This window comes from Mercenaria mercenaria, chromosome 7 (assembly GCF_021730395.1).
Source record: "Mercenaria mercenaria strain notata chromosome 7, MADL_Memer_1, whole genome shotgun sequence".
Lineage (NCBI taxonomy): Eukaryota > Metazoa > Mollusca > Bivalvia > Venerida > Veneridae > Mercenaria > Mercenaria mercenaria.
In genome coordinates this window covers 1060493-1078844 of record NC_069367.1, presented here as the reverse complement: position 1 = coordinate 1078844, position 18352 = coordinate 1060493, and the positions used below count along the sequence as shown (strand labels likewise).

Here is an 18352-nt window from a genome sequence, read left to right as displayed (position 1 = left end):
TCGCTATTGAAGATCCAAAATTTAGATTAACAAAGATTGCTTCAATTGATGTGAAACAGACAGAAGATGATCCGGAGGAACCACTGTACTCGGGACTAGATTTCCTGCCGGATGGTAGACTCGCTGTTAATAATTGCAACATGAAATGCTTGATTTACAATAAAATTGAGAAAGTAGGGTCGTTTCAATTATAGTATCCATCCCAAAGTGTCGTCGCCGTGTCTGAAGAGTAAATGGAGATAACAAGTGGTGGACACAAGACTTTCTACATGTCAGTACATCTAATGAAATAACTTTGAAAAAGACATGTAAGGTAACGGCTAAATATGGATCGTTCAGCACGACTTTTATGTCATGTTACTGGTACTGTTTAGTTTCTCAGCATGAACCTTTCGGCCTGGGTGGTTCCAATACGTCTGCTTTCATAGCGTTTGGTATTGTATAATCACCCCTTGGTTATGGTGCCTGCTTTTTAATTTTGTCTTTTGACAGTTTCTGTGACATGCAGGCTCCATAACCTGAGACACCCTTTCTAAATTTCAGTTTGTTTAGTTCTGCCCATTGTTTTCTCGTTAAGGCAAACCGATTATTTTAACTGGGGATCATATGCCACTTTTCATGGAATTGCACACTAGTGTAGCATTGAAGGTTTCATGTGCACCGTCGTATGAACACATCTGCGGATGTCTTTAAATTGTTTTTTTTTTTTGGTACTTTTAGCAAGTGTAAATGTTGAGTTCTGCTCAACCTGGGGATAGAGGGCGAAGACGGTAGCATGCATTTCCACTACCGTCCATGAACAGGCTCAATCAAACCGAGCCTGCAACATTTTCATTTTTGTTGTGTTGAGGGACATGTGGAGTTTCCAGTTTTTCTATTCTATATGTATGAAAGATGAGAAACAATTTGTTGTTGGAACTATTGATGACTCAAGGCCTGTTAGTATTGTATCTCTGTCAGGATAAGAGACAGGTTTCAGTTTCAATTTTCCGAACAGGAAATATGCTTTAGGTAACTGTGTGTGTACATGAATCCGGAGCAGTATCAAAGTGGTTCTCACTGATAGTGTTGATCATACTGTCAACATGTATGACATCGGAACCAACACAAGGGTTGTTGTCAAGGACGATCAAATCAAGACACCATTCAGTAGGTCCATCCGACTGTTTCCTGGTTTGCAGTAATAAAACAGATCCTATTTTACAGATCACACCTACAGGTTGAGTCGTAACGTCGTACGAGTTAGATATGGAATGTGCGTTCAGAGTCGGTGTTTCAAAGGATAAATCAACTGTTGCAGTCACAAACAACATAAATGGTGGATGAAAATTGCAGATGTTAAAATAACATGTTAAGTGCGTTTTACAATCGAACAGTTTGATTATAGTTTAACTGAAACAATCAGTGGCAATCTTGCATTTGATATTTGCCGAGAGACAGAAGATAATGAGTATATCAATCAAGAGCTTTTTGGGAAAACACTTATTGAAATCTAAAACAGAAAATCTAAAAAAAAAAAAAACAAACAAAGAAAAATATCAAACAGGGAATGCCACGCACCAAAAACGCAGCCTCCTCAAAACGAAACCCCCAGCACGCAGACGCGTGCACCACACCCACAACACACAGACGCGTGCACCACACACACACACACATACTCAAAGCCAACACATAAGGACAAAACGAACAACACACACACACGCGCGCACACAAAGTCAACACACAAGGACAAAACGAACAAACAAAGGAACACAATGGGGCACCGCCTTGGAACGGTCAGTGGCAAAAAACACCACTGGGGTGCTTAAACCGGTATGTGGTGCGCACCCAACCTCACTCTTACCCCCACCATGTTCCAAAGACATGGGACAGTGTAAATAAAAGTAATCCCCTTCAGGTGATTTTAGACTTGTTTTAAAGTGTTCAGAAAATGCCAATAATAATGTTAAACAGTATTTTTTATAATTAGCATGGACAATTTATATCCGGTAATCAGCCAATAACTAGATCAACAGAAAATAAAGTACATCTGATCAGACAAAATACGTGATTTTTTTAATAGAAAACACATACACATAACAATGAATTATTTCAGGTTATCCAGATACAGTCATTTGATTCATAGCATTCTCTCAGTCATATTACACAGGTTCTGAAGGATTAGTTGCCAGTGAAAAACACTGTACAATACAAGGTTTTGTCCAAACCTTTTAGGGCGTTTCACAATCAATCACCTGCCTATATAACGGATATGATTGAAACTAAGATCACAAGGCACAAGTTTGTCCATTGCTTCCAAGTTCTGGAACTTCCTTCCTGTCACCATTAGAGAGGCTGACAAGCTGGTTGCTTTTAAAAGCTTGCTAAAACCCTACTTCCTTGTACAACATTTCGCAGACTGACCGATACATTTTTTCCTTTCATATAACAGTGTTAAACAGTATTTTATCCTAGGGTCACGTTTTTTGAAATATGTACATATGTTTGTCTGGTTTTGTTAATTTTTCGTGTTAGAGTTGTATTCTGTAAAGCACTTGTAAACATGTACATATGCATGAAAACAGTGCTTCATAAATGTGGTAATACTATAATAGCAAGAGCTGTCCGTACGACAGCGCGCTCAATTTTTCTCAGTGCTTGACTCTGAATTAGAGCTTTGCCAGTAAAAAAAAAATCCAAGTTAAAAAGGGACATAGCTCTTCAAAATTCAAATCAGAGTTATGGAAATTGTGTCTCCTGGTGTAGATTTTGATAGTAAATAACTATTTTGAGATTCAAGTCAAAAGCTTTAATAGTAACAGAGATATTTGACTTTATCAAAACTTTTAACAAAATATTCTAAGTTATAAAGGGGCATAACTCTGTTAAAATTCAATCAAAGTTATGGTGACTGTTTCTCCTGGTGTAGACTTTGATGGTAAATAAGTATTTTAAGTTTCAAGTCAAAAGCTTTCCTAGTAACAGAGATATTTGACTTTATCAAAAGTTTTAACAAATATTTTAAGTTAAAAAGGGGCATAATTCTGTCAAAATTCAAATCAGAGTTATGGAGATTGTTTCTCTTGGTGTAGACTTTGATAGTAACAGATGGTAAATAACTATACTAATTTTCAAGTCAATAACTTTGATAGTAACAGAGGTACTTGACTTTATCAAAAACTTTAACAAAAATTCTATGATAAAAAGGGGCATAATTCATTCAAATCAGAGTTATGGTGATTGTTTCTCCTGGTGTAGACTTTGATAGTAAATAACCATTTTAAATTTCAAGTCAATAGCTTTGATAGTAACAGAGATATTTGACTTTATCAAAAACTTTAACCAACGGCGACGCCGACGCCGACACAGGGGCGAGTGCAATAGCTCTACTTTTTCTTCGAAAAGTCGAGCTAAAAATGATAAAATTATAAATACATGGATGAATTAAAATGACCTTGCTCAGGAAGTTGGCCATTTTTATCTATAAAACATGACATGTTCTATCATTTCACTGACTTGTATTTGTTTCCAAATTGGATACAGGGAAGCATGCATTAAAATAGAGAAAATTAGAAACTTCACAAGTCGCTCAACACGGCAAAAACGAAAATATTGCAGGCTCGGTTTGATTGAGCCTGTTCATGGACGGTAGTGGAAATGCATGCTACCGTCCACGCCCTCTAGCCCCGGGTTGAGCAGAACTCAACATTTACACATGCTAAAAGTACAAAAAGCAATTTAGAGACATCCGCAGATGCATTCAAACGGCAATGAACATGGAACCTTCAATGAAACAGAATGTAATACACTATTTACTTAAAACTCTAAGTATGCAATTTTTCAGATTTGGATTCTTTCTTTAGCCCATTGGTCTATTTGATTTTTAATTATGAAATTGCAATGTTGTTTATTTGACATTTTCAAATTATAACCTAATGTTATATTGTATATGGGGAGTAGAAAACGCAACTGAAATCTATGATCATGTTTTTTACAATAGGATCGACTTGAGCAGGAGGCAATATACTTACAAGAAAAAAAAGCCCTGTAAATGAGGTAGTATTCCATTTATCGAACACCAGGCCTCTTGGTCCGTAGGCGGCTACTTCACTGGAAAGTAACCCTAAAGCAAGTATGTTGGAAATGGCTTTTACTCCTACTATCATTACACTTCTCCCCTTTTCTTTTCAGAACCGACCAACACTTTAGAATGATCTCCATACCCACCGCATGAGTCAGTCAAACACGTCTGTCACTATTGTAGTAAATCGGGTAGGAGAAAATACCAAGTTCCATCCGGGGATAAAACTACACACCTGTTGATACGAAGGCGGCCACGCTAACAACGTCGCTAGCAATTTAAAGTAAATAGGTGAAGTCGGAGAAAATATGACAGTCGACGCTCTAGCCGAGTCCTTTATTTTTTCGTAGACGAACCTAATAAATTAAAATTTGTAAGACAATAAACTGATGTTCTATTTATCCTACAGTGTGATTTAAAGAAATCTTTGTTTTACTCAGAATAATCCACCAACTTGGTAGATCTCTGATTCAACAAAAGTTTAGTACGCCACTGATCTATATTGACCAACTTACACAGCCTCTTCTATAATTTAGTTTGCAATAGCTTTAAAAATTATAAACATTATAAAATATAAGAGGAAAAACTAAGGCTAACCTTACGTTTTGTACCCGACTTTTCAGTACTACTTAACATGATGAAATAACTTGAATTTGCTGCCCAGCAAAGTTTCATCCAAAGTTAAGTTGCTAGTTGAATACTCAAGAAGCAACCGTTAGACCCGGGTTAAATATATCGACAGCCCATAAGGCCACTTGAAAGAAAAGACAGGTACCCGTGTCCTCGACGATCTGATTCAAAAACATTCCTTTCCAAATGCAATATTCCTTGATTTAAATGCAGAAATTATCGCAAACGCTCTGGATACTCAGCGTCCTGTACCTTAAGCGATTCTGTTATAAAAACGGTAATTGCAAATATATATTGCCGGTGTCATGTAGCTAATAAAAGCTCGTTTATGAAAATTGCTGAGGCTTAATCGTTGCAAAATAAATATGCCTTTAGTGGTTGATCTAAAAAAAAATAACAAAGAGCAAAATGGCTTCTTTTTTAAAAAAAAAAAGTCAAAAAAGAATTCCGGCAAAAGTTCATTTAGTCACTGACCTGACAAAGCAAATTTATTATACCCCTAGATTTTGCCCTTTATTTCGCAGGGAGGTAGGATAAAAAGGCTAAACCCAGCGGGTCATTTACTCATAATGTCTTTCTTATCTAATGGTTCAAGTCCGTAATAATTTTCTTAGGCCACGAATAGACCGCACATTGTGTGCTTCCTAAATAGAAAACTATTTCATGATACCTAAAACTAAAAATAGTAAAGCACACTAGTTGCAACAGAATGTGCTGCGATACTATCTTGCGATCTAAGTGTCCCGTTGTTAAACATTCCACCATGGCTAAAAGGTCTAAGGCCCTGGTTTTTGGGTACTTTTGACGTAAACATTCTAAAGGACAGCGATATAAACCCTAGTGGTAACTATCTTATTATGACTATTATAATAACGTTAAGGTAACCTGCTCAGAAAGAAAAATGCCATTCTTGTACTAAAATTGGTATTTCTTGCATGAAATTAGGAAGCCTTTTAAATACGTCAGCCTTAATTTTTTTGTTGGCATGATAACTATAATTAGTTAAGTAAAATAGACATGACCGATAACTCTCTGATGCATTTCATTCATATTATAACCCTTACTAGACATAGAAAAATAATTTGTCTAAACTGTTTGTTTAGGTTAACTTAAAAAAAACAATAAGCTATAGCTTTGATATTGTGTATTCTTGTTGACCAATATTAGATAAGTAAAGAGGGTGAAGTATCATAGCCACCTCGTGCATAATGTAAGAATAATGTCCCGTTTATTACTAAGAAAATTTGGGAAATGGTTGCGGTTTAGAAACCCTAGTTTTCGTGGAATTTCCATGTCTCCTGTATTCCAACATTTTCACAAATGTAGCTTTCATAAAAGTATAGAGCTTCCAACAAACACAGATAGAGCCACACATCGCAAAGTAGGTCCTCCACCAAAAGAATATGTAATGCAAACGTATAGCAGACGGGCTGCTAAAACAGCCACCAGAAGTACATTTTAATTATTTGAAAGATACAAAAACGGGGATGGGGTAAAGAAATGTGAGAGTTGGTAGAACAGTAAAAGGGTGAATATTTAAAAATTTAGGCCACGTTCAAAGAATGCAGCCTACCCAAAACATAGCCGGACAAGCACGGACGCGAAACCAACACACACATACACACACAAACGCGCACGCTGCTCACAAACAGAGTCACAGAAAACAAACGAACAGGAAGGACAAAAAGAGTGAACAAGGGAACAAAGTGGGACACCGCCCATGAATGAACAGTGAAAAAGCACCAGCTGGGAGCTCAAAACACTCAAAATATACGTACCAGTATTTCTTTTGTGTACGGAATATTTTTGATATTTAAGTAATATGTCAAATATGGATCCACGATCTAAAAAAATGTGGTGTATAGACTTGTATCGTGTATTAACACCTCACTGTGAAATCAGTATTTCTTCCTCAGATTTGGCCATTCCATGGTATAGACTTTGCATCTCCCAAGGGTCCTTACTAGTTTGAAAATGCCAATTTTTCTTTTTTTTGTATTGACTATTTTAAATAAAAATTAAAACATGTCATTCTGTCAATTCAGATTTCAGTATTACCTTTACTACTCAACAACATCTCCTTTATGTAAGTAGATTTTGGACTACTTGTGACTAGTCTAACGAACACTTAGAAATAAAGTCGAAAGGCAATCAGCAACTAGTAGTTTGCAATAATAATGTTCCAAGCCGCATTCATCAATTTACTGTGTATGTATTTCGTTTACTAGAATATTAATCTATTTTAGCTCGCTTGTCATTAAAGCATAAAGCTTATTTGAGCCACTCTCGAGTCCGCTACCTGTAAATGTCAATACTGGTGTCAGAAGACGGACGTGGTTGTGACACAGTGTGTTTCGAACCCACGACCCAGGTGTTAAGCGACAGACAGCTTAACCACTAGGCCAACGTTCTCCTCAAGTGAATGTATTCAAGATGTATGGAAGGTCGGTACGCAATTCCAATTGCCAAATGCTAAATGCAAGTTAATGAATGCCAAATACAAACTGCCATATCTTTTATGTTAATCGTTAAACGGTAAAGACAAGGCCATACATAAGTAGATCTATGCTTAATATCCTTTAAGTTAAAAAGTCGCCAGTGACGGCTTATAAATCATCAACACAATTGCCTGTTCTATTATGTATACATCCTTACAATTGTAAGTAATTAAAATGTTAGAGTTGCCGCTTAAAATTGAGAACACTGGTTGAACTGTCAAGGGTGTAAAACTTGCCAGGTATTGAAAATAAAGGTTGAGTTCTTATCGACTCTTTCCCTACTTTATTTCCTTTCTATTTGGTAGGTTTCGAAAATGATAGGGTCGCTAACCATTGAAAAAATTTGGTATGGCCTGCAATGGAATGATCTGGCATAATATTGTATCGCATTTCGCTATTAACATTTGGCAATTATCATCGTCGTTAAATAGTCAATGTTTGACATTAAACTATTGGCAAATTGCACTTTGCACTAAGTCTTACTATTTAACAAACAGAATGGTACAATGACCATCCAAGCTCCATCGCCTATTATGCTAATTGCGAAATTCAGGACATTGCATGCCAAAGAATTGCTTCTAAATGCTGATGTAAATAAAGAACTAAATATATCAATAGACTATTTAATGCACATTTGCCATTCCCGTTTTTGAACTCATAATCATTTCGTTTGCATGAGCTGTAAAAGACGTTGTTGCCTCGAATCAGATAAGTAGAGCATTTTATGTGTTACAATATTTGAAAGTGTACATTCATTAGTTTAAGAGATACAGTTCCTTAACTCCTAAAGTTAAATTAATTGGCATTAAGCATTTTTCATTTTACAATTATCATTAAATATTTAACATTTAACATTTGGCATTCAACATTTGACATTATGTTTTTGGGATTTAGCTGTAAATATTTTGCATTTAGCATTAAATATCAGGCTCTAATGTTTTAGCAATAAGCATGGTGCACTGGCCTTCCATAAACATTCTTCCATAAAAAGTTTTGAAAACGCAATTTACTATCTCATTCCATGTACTGACATATCATGTTTATCTGAATGTGAACATAGTTATGTAGGACAAGACAAGTTTAATCATACGTTCATTCTAGATCTTTTTATCTAGTCTAGTTGATATATCAAAATATGTAAAAACCAACGATTTTAGACTATTTGAAATTGAATCCCTTCTCACCCAGCTGTCTTTAGCTCACAAATCAAATGATAAATGCAAATTGTTAACGCAATATGCATGATAATGAATACCAAATGCGCCAAATGTAACAGACTGAAAATACTTCAGCCCTGAACGGAAACCAAACTCTGGACATCTAACACCTAAGGCGGACATTCTAATACGTCGCTATAAAATCTAGTTCGATAGCAAGGAAGTTTATGTGAACCCTTATACTCTGTCCTACTACACTATCATAGAGCAATGGAATTTAATAAAATCATCGTTTGAATAGTCATGGATCATCTATCTACAGTTTTCGTTTTTCTAAATACCCGTTGAACCTGTTATCGGTTTATTTCAGACATTGGACATGATATGATTTCAAAAATTGAAAGTTACATTGATTTCTTTCAACAACTGGACATTAAGAGATACGGTTTTCCTAATCTATTAGGAGAATGAAACAGACGATTAGCATTTAGCATTTAGCATTTAACAGTTGGCAGTTAAAGTAGAACGATATAATAAAATGACACAAATCAGCCACCTTAGCCATCAGCTAAATATTTTATTAAATTAAAAAAACATAATAACGCTTTAGTTTCTATTTTTTGGTGGCGGGTTTCTGATAATAGAAAACAATAACACTGTAGATTTGTAGTGAGCCCATGGAAGGCCGGTGTGCCATGCTTATTTCAAAATGCTAAAATGTCCTGCACACGAGATAAGATGTCGTGCGCTAGAGATAAGATGTCGTGCGCACGAGATAAGATGTTGTGCGCACGAGATAAGATATGTAATGCACACGAGATAAGATGTCGTGCGCTCGATATAAGATGTCGTGCGCACGAGATGATTTAATCTAAAAAAGCATTATTTTAAGGTATTTTCATGACGTTTTATTATCATATCTTGAGAGGATGATATTAACCAATGTATTTAAACAAAAAAAAAAGAAATGTATGTTTACAAAACTTGTATTATCATGTATTTGAAACGCAATTTACTTCCTCATTTCATTTATTGATCTAAGCGGGTTAAGGGTTAATGTCAATGTATAACTTCACAGGTTTAAACGTATAGTTTAAATAGCAATTGTTAAACATAATTTTATTATTTTACGATTTAAAATGGCGGAAAAGGGGAGTGGGAATATGAAAAATAACAGCTCCAATGATGCAGTTCCTGGACAAATAGAGCAAACATTGTGCCAACCGTGTTCCCGTAAGGATAAACAAACAATAGCTGATGTGTTTTGTTCAACATGTGACGAGTTTCAGTGTACAGAATGTTCAAACGTACATACAACGCATGCGTTCTTGAGAAATCATAAGCTAGTGAATGCGAAAGAGGTGAAAATGAAACAAGTTACGTTTGATATGAAGGGGTTAGACCGATGTGATGAGCATCAAAAAGTTTTAGAATTCTTCTGCGAGGATGAGAATCAGCTTTGCTGCAGTACTTGTGCTATTGTGGATCACCGGAAATGTCACAGTGTCGTAGAAATACAGAAGATTTGCGGAAGGTCTGCGTCGACGTTAAATACCGAAATAAAAGTCCTGTTGCAGGAAGTAAGAGAGAAAGCTGAAAAGATCGTTAAACATGCCAAGTCATCAAAAGAGCAACTAAATCAAGATGTTAAAGAAGTGTATTTAAAAATCAGACGAATGCGGGATAATGTAATGCAAATGTTTGACGATTTGGTTGTTTCCGTTTCTAATAACGCTGAATCATTTAAGAAAGAAACACTAGATAAGCTGACAAAGAAGCAGTCAGACAGTGAGAAACATGCTGCTGATGCAACAAAATCTCTGGAAACAATTAATAACGTTCATCAGAACGGGACGCCATCACAACAATTTATACTCGAACAGAGAATGAAGAATGAAGTCGATGAACTAAGCAGCAACGTTGACAAGGAATGTCAAAGGTTAGAGACTGTTACTGTTTCATTTGATTTTGATGAAACATTGAAATTGCCCCCACTCGCGATATCTTATTTTGTACCGGGACAACTTACTTTAAAATACTCCGTACCGAAAGATGAGAAACCCATCGCACCTGTAGATCCGATTGTGAAGTTTACAAAGATCACTTCCATTGATCTGAAGCAGACTGGAGATGATGCGAAGGAACCGTTATACACAGGACTGGATTTCCTGCCGGATGGTAGATTAGTTGCTCTGGATAATAACAACAAGAAATGTTTGATTTACAATGAGAAGCTTGAGAAAGTAGGATCATATCAGTTTTCGTATCTACCACAGAGTGTTGTTGTTGTATCTGAGGAGGAAGTGGCTATAACAAGTGGTAGTAAATACATGATACACTTTCTACGAGTGAGTAAATCGAATGAAATAACTTTGAATAGGACATGTAAAGTTAAGACAAAGTATGAGTCTATATGTCTGAAAGATGAGATTAAATTTGTGGTTGGAACTTACGATTATACAAAGCCAGTTCGTATTGTATCTCTTTCAGGAGAAGAGAAAGATTTCAATATCAACTTTCCAAACAAGGAATATACTGTAGACACTAGTGCTTGTACATATATAAGAAAAAGAGATAAAGTGATTCTTACCGATAGACAGGAGAATATTGTCTACATATATGACATCAAGAGCAACAGCAGAATTGTTGTCAAGGACGACCAGATCAAGGAACCACGGGGTGTAGCAGTAGGACCATCCGACTGTATCCTTGTTTGCAGTAAAGGAACAAACTCCATTGTACAGATCTCTCAAACAGGTAGTGTCCTATCATCATACAAGTTAGATATGAACTTTCCATTTAAAGTCTGTGTTTCGAAGGACAAATCACTTATTGCTGTTTCAAGTAACCTGAATGGTGGAAGGAAGTTGCAGTTGTTAAAAGTAACATAATAAATTCAGTGGTATACTGTAATGTACCTTGTCTGAAATTAAAAAATTTGCTAGAAAGGAAAAGGATGAAATGAATTAGAATTTAAAATGAGATGTACAAATGTCCACAGTTACATATAGTACGGGTTACGTTGGAAACGTCGCCATGAATAGCGGTAGTTTCAAATAATGTTTTTAGATACATATAGGCACATTGTTCACTTCTGTGAAAATGATTTTGTTCAAATGTTTCAAATGCGAAAATAGAAATGTTCATGACATTTAACAAACGGCGTAAACGAGTCTAGTTGAACATGTATCCATTTTCGACATCCAGGAAACACGTTCCTTTGTTAGTAATTACAAATATAAACTGATAAATACCTAGTGATTTAAGGCATTTTTGTTTTATTGATATATACAATCTATTTACTGTGTAAGTGACGCTGGAGACAACAAACGTATTTAGATGTTTTAAAGTTAAGTTTTAAGGCTCTTTTATATATATAGTTTTGAGTTTTGACTTTTTATTGTATTTTATATACATTTTTGTTTTAAAATGTAATGCCTTTAGGGGGCATAATGATATCAAAGAGGCTGCCTGTCTTTGGTCAGTCAGTCCTTCGGAGATACCGTTATACTAAGCTCAGTTGATGACGAGTAGATGTACAGAGTGCAACAATAAATATTATCTCCCATATTCACGTCCTCTTTTGAATCGAAACCTTGATAATCAGATAGAAAATGATCTCACTTAGAAAATGTCTAATATATTTCATTCAAAATTATTCCTTTTTTCGAATATTACTGCGATAGATCTCGTCATTGACGCAATTCTAATCACGCCCATGTATTCAACAACGATAAAAAAGGGTCCGTCCATGTGTAAATGTCTCAGCAAAAAAAAAATCAAATTGCTTGAATATAATAGATATTGAAGTTATTGGGAAATAAATGTAGACTTATTTCAGATAATGAAAAATATAAAAAGTACACTGTAGATTTTATGTGAAAAAAATACTTCACTGCTGTGAAGTTTCAATGAAATAGTTTTTAGACTTCATATACTTTATGTATACTGATTAAAGGGCCATACCTCTGTAAAAATAATCAAACTGTTAAATAATATATGCGGGCAAGGTTTGGTACTGCTCATTACGCGATGTTTCATTCAAATCCCACCAATGGTATATAAAAGATGTACCGGAAGTTAGTTCGTAATATATTCAAGTCGCAAAACTTCAATGATGGCCTTAAGAATTTACCTGTAGTAGTGTGTTGAAGTATGTAATAAAACTCATAAACGCTTAGGACCACCATATTTTCCAACAGGCTTTCATCATGGCGTAAAGCATATATATCTAATCACATTTCTTCAAGAACTCTTTTAGTCCCACCATGTTATCGAAGGAAAAACATATGGCATTTGTTTCAATACACATAAGAAATATAGCAAATATTGTCAAAATGTATAATGAAATACTGTACAGTCAGTAAAAAGTCAATTTAGAAAAAAAAAAAACAAAAAAAAAAAAGCATTATGACTTACTGTGTTTCCTTACATTACTGATCAATCTGAACGGTGAAACATTACCTTATTTACATTTTTCGGTTAGCTTATTCCAAGTTAGTTCCGTGTTCATTTTTGAATTGGCAGCCTCTGACCTAAACGACAATATGACGTTCCTTACGTTAATACTAGCACGACCAATTTTGTCCTTGATTTTATTATATTAAACTGTCAAGATCAACTCATAAGCTCTCTGTGGTGAAATATGGCCGGCAAAATATAGTGATGTGCAGCATTATCACGATGTCAACGAAACATGACTAAATATTCCATGACGTGATCCTCGGCAAAATTTCTGTCAATGAAGAATTCTTATGTTCCAATAATCCCCCAGAATTAACAGTATTTGATGTTACATAGATATTCAGTAGACAAATGTCCACTCTTAAATATTAGTGTGCATGTAAAATGATTTCCTATGAGACACATGAGTGAACCATGGCTAAACATGGGTATTAATGTAAAGCTAGCATCTCTTGGGTACTTCAGGATCGCACTAGAATATTCACACTTTAGAGTGCACTACGCTGTGTGCACGTATTAGCGTTCACACTTCAGAGTTCACTCTTCACAAGTCAAACGTCAGACTTCAAACTTTACAGGTTTGCATCACCCGTTAACAATTATTCACAATTCATAGTTCTCAATTTACTTTTCTGTAATAACCTCATGTTGTACTATATTATCATGTACCTGTGTGAATAAAAGAAATGTTCTGTTGATAGCCCTGGCCATCATAAATTAATAGCCACTTTTTTTCTTTTTAGTTAAAAAATTAATAGACATACTTGGCGCGCGCGTAATTCGCATGCGCTTTCGCATTTCAGTGAAAAACATAAAACAGGGTATTTATAAAAAAATTTCATGAAACATTTAAACGCATTTTATCTTTCAGTTTTCATTTTTCATGTTTATCATTGAATAATCATACATTTATGTATATCTTCAGTAGCTTGTATTCAGATGTCACTGAAAATACTATTTTACTATGTGACATGACCCATTGTGAATTCTTGTCAAGAATGATCATTACTTTTTGTGACGAAAGTCAGGGCTTAAGCTAGGCTAAGATTTTAGGGAGAAGTCACTTCTCCCTCAGCTAAGATTAGGGAGAAGGGGAGAGATTTTTGGGAGAAGTGACAAGATTTTAGGGGAAATGTGGAAATATTTTAACGCCATGACATGCAATTTGAAAAAGGAACTATATTACTTAATATAATGTTACTATTTTTATTATTTCCTGTGTTTATTTAAATCTATTGATTTAAAGTAAATAACAAATTCACTCAAAATGTTAGTGATTCTGTTTTCTTATCCTTGTAAACCTTGTGAATAATGTGATTAAACTGCAAATTAAAGTTTTTTTCACTCTTGCAATGACTGCCCAAACCAAGAAAACCCTTTGAATATAAATACAATTTAAAAAAGTTAATTCATTATCAGCCAAAAATAAACTCCCAGTGCTATAATGCACTCAAAGTCACATTCACTTTAAATAACAGGTGTGTGTATTGATGCTGGTTCTGAATTAAATACATGTCAATAGCAGTGACATCACTATGACATCACATGGAATACAGGTCTTCTTTGATCAGCTGGTGTCTTTTTTGATCTGCTGGTGTCGGCACATATTAAAGAAACAGTTGTCAAACAGGTTAAACCCAGTTTCTGATGGCAGGTGTCAAACATTTGGGTAAATTTAAGTTACGTTATTTTAGTCACAGAAAGTGTCAGTGATAATATTATGTTTCTAAAGTCTTGGTTTTGAAAAATACCAGTAAAATTAAGTGGATTTAAGGAAATTACTAAGCCAGTCAAGGTAAGATACTTTCTAAAGGTCAAAAAAAAGAATGTGTAAGCTAATGTAATGTAAATCCCTACTGTTAATTTGTGCTTGTCTGCGGACAGATGGAATGCAAAAACTTGTTGTTTGCCATCTAAAAGTCTTGAGTCCGACATAGGAATTCCACATCGGAAGGAATTATGTTTAATTAATTTGTTTGTTTGGTAATTAATGGCGATTAAATGATCAAGGATAAAGTGATGATAATTGTTGCTTTAAATTTATATACGATCAATAGTGCACACATCCAGATCAATTAGTGAAGTATACCTTATACGCATGATGGCGATAAACAGATCAATTAAGCGTGTCACCGTTTAGAAGGGGTAATTATGCCTCTGGGCAAATACGCTTCCTGCTACCGACTTCGCACGTTTTTGTCCATAAAACTACGTATGTTCCAACAGTTTAAGAACATTTTTTTGCAATATTTTTTGTAGCATTTTTATAAATTAATCGCCATTTTCTATCGCCAAAAATTGCGTTTTAATCGACACTTTGATAAAATAATCGCCATTTGGCGATAATGTCGATTGGCAGCGCGAGCACTGAGTCTGTTCTGTTCAATTCACAGGTAACATTTCGCACTTCTTAGTATTCTATAGTTCAATATAACCTGCAGTTTATACTTGCGGTTCACACTCCATACTTCACACATCATACTTCACAGTTTGCACTTGTATGCTTTCAACATTTTGAAGATACCTTTTTCATGATAATTTTCCTCATATATTTCTCCATTAAGATCCATCAAGAGGCACAAGAAAAAAGTTGTTAAACATTTACATTATATTTCATCTGGCGACCGCTAAAGAGGGTCAGGCAGGCCCATTTATGTATATATTTGAGACTAATCTTACAGCAATTTAAGTGATCAAGTTTAGTGAAGATACTTCAAGTGACCTCAGAATCCAACAAGGAACGAATAGCAAAAATATGATGCAAACTCATCGTACATTGAAACAAACACAGCGGACCGGTGTTTTCATTTAATCTCAAGACTTTTAAGAACATACCAGAACGATCAATTAAAGGAATAATTAAAAGGTCGCTATTATAGACATGAATGAAACGTTACCTTTCGCCAATTTATTTGATAAGATATCACTTTGTTTACAATTGCTACTAGAATATATTAAACAGAAGCGGTATATCTCAATCTGACTTAAGTACTTGATCTTCTAAACGAAGATCTGAGAACGACCTATTCACATACGTCTTCTAGCTAGCCGGCCATCTGACATCTTACGACATAAAAACCGTAGATATCAAAAACCAAGGCTTTTTTAAGCTTGCAGAATGTTTTAAGTTAGCTTTTGATTGGCCAGCGGAAGGGTCGTCAGAACGAGGCTATCAATAGCTCGTGTTCAGATCCTAAGCGTAGCGTAATAAGAGATGTACTTTAGTCAGATTGCGGTATGTCTATATCAAAATAAGTATAATAATAGTTACAGTTCGAGGAATATGTCTGCATGATATTTATAGACTGAAAGGGAGAATGATAACACTTACTTACCTACATGCACCTTTGTTTCATACAGCCCAGGTTTGTTTCTAATTTGTAAAACGTTTACTATTTATGTATAATCAATTACTTAAAACGGAACAATATCATATTCATAATTCAATATCAGAGACTTAAAATTTTCGGGTAATGTAAATACAACAAAATGGCCAAATTACTACAGTCCGTGCCTGATAACCTCGGAGTGACGTCACGTTTGTTTATGTTTTTTCGACTTATAGAACTAACAAAATAGGTAAAGCAGCTTACATAAACAATAATATTGGGTATATTTTATTGCTACATGTCTGTCAGTCCCTGTAGCTCAGTGGTTAAGCATTGATGTTTGAAATGTTGAATTTTGTGGGCCGTAGGTTCGAATCTAGCTAGGTGTTGTTGTTTTTTCTCTGTCAGGGTAACCACCATAATCATTAATTTTCCTCGAATATATTAGATCTAATATATTTAGATAGATGTATTATTAAATTAAAGGTGATAAGCCATCAGCTCTATGTAAACACATCGTATTATGAATGCATAGTCACGAAAACACTCGGAAATTTCGTGCAGGTAAAATTCTTCTAGGTACTAATCTTCTTCTTCAAAGTAAGCGTTCCAGTTAGGATAGTAGTCGCAACTTGACCGCGATGGTTGACCTTCGGCTGATTATTCATATCGATTATTTCATTGTAGAAATAAAGGGTGATTAGGGTAGTCATGTACATTTATATGGAATTAGTTTGTTTACAGAATATTATCAAAGTATGCATACTTACATTTGATGAGTTAAAACTTTCCAATACACTAATTTCTAATTTCACAAATTTATATTTCCACTTTCTCATGCAGCTCGTGTTTTACGTACACTCCTGTTCAATAATAGGTTGTGCCTCATTATGTATTATAACACAAAGGTCAACCATCGGGGTCAAGTTGCGTCTACTATAGTACATGTATAATAAAAATGTGTGTACATAGATAATGATAATTATCGATGACCCGCCTGACTTGGACTCGTCCAAATAGTCACTCAGAAGTTATCAGACACGGACTGTACACACCTGTAAGTATGTTTGTCAACAATTTGAGCATGTCATTTGTATCGCACAAAAAACCCTTGCACTTTTGCTACACATTGCGAACTCTCGGTGGTCAACAATGTGTGTCTGATCCACTGGCGCCAGATCAGAAAGAAATGCCCCTGTACATGTTATACCCTACCCCCTAGGTATTCTATAAGAACCATGGTCGTGAACGGGAAAATATACTAACCCATTTCAATCGCGTATTTCATATCTAAAACACGCAGTTCAGTAAATGTGTACTATTGATATTAAACAAGTGGTAATTTATCTTCCGTTGTGTACCGGTCACATTTCTTCAATAGTTCTTATCTTAGAAAAACAACGTGTAGTTTACAGTTTTTTCACAGGTACACAAAAAACTTGCTTGAACTTCCCTGGTGAAGTTCCGTTCTAGATTATAGACACACTCTGATTGGCTGATATGAAAATGTATGTCAGTCGTCATTTTACTACACGTGTACGCTAAAATGTTTATCTGCAGCATAAACAAGGGGGGTATTCGATCTACTCCTTACCATGGAAAAAAAATGGCGGCCAAAACTGAAAATGTGAGTTTTTCTTACTTTTTTGCTTTTTCAAGGATATCTAGACAATAACACATGTCTATCAACCTGCTCCACTGTTTTCTCCATCTACCGGTACCTTTCACTTTGGAAACAGCACTTTAATTTGTCTGGAATGCTGGTCATGAAATTCGAATCGATGGAAAATTCTCCGGTAAACACGGGATAAGGAATAGTGCGACTTGCAAAAATGGTCTTTTTACCTAATATACCGCAGGTTGTAAGCTATTTTTCTGATTTGAAGGAATATTTCCACATATTTATCTAATACTGTTGGTTTTGAGCAGATCACAGTTCGTATTTTCAAAAAAACACAATTTTTGTCCGATGGTAAGGAACAGTGTGCGAAAATTAGAGGATAAGGTGCAGTGCAATTTTTATAAACGGATTTTACAGTTTTCTCTCATCATTTCTGAGATAATCAGTTGACATTTTTATACCATGTAATAATTAAAGAGGTCTGAATCGTGACCCTGGCTGTTAAACTACACTAATATTGTAGATGAACCATAGTGTAAACCCTCCTATCGTTAAGTTTTAAATGACGAACAATCGAGTGTTCCTTATCGTGG

General features: G+C 35.1%; 1 protein-coding gene across 1 annotated transcript; it reads left to right on the top strand.

Annotated features, from left to right (window-relative positions):
- The first annotated feature begins 9484 nt into the window (after nt 1–9484).
- LOC128558728 (uncharacterized) lies at nt 9485–11236 on the top strand. The gene has a single exon (XM_053548897.1). The coding sequence runs from the start codon at nt 9485–9487 to the stop codon at nt 11234–11236; it is 1752 nt and encodes a 583-aa protein (XP_053404872.1).
- The last annotated feature ends 7116 nt before the right edge of the window (nt 11237–18352 follow it).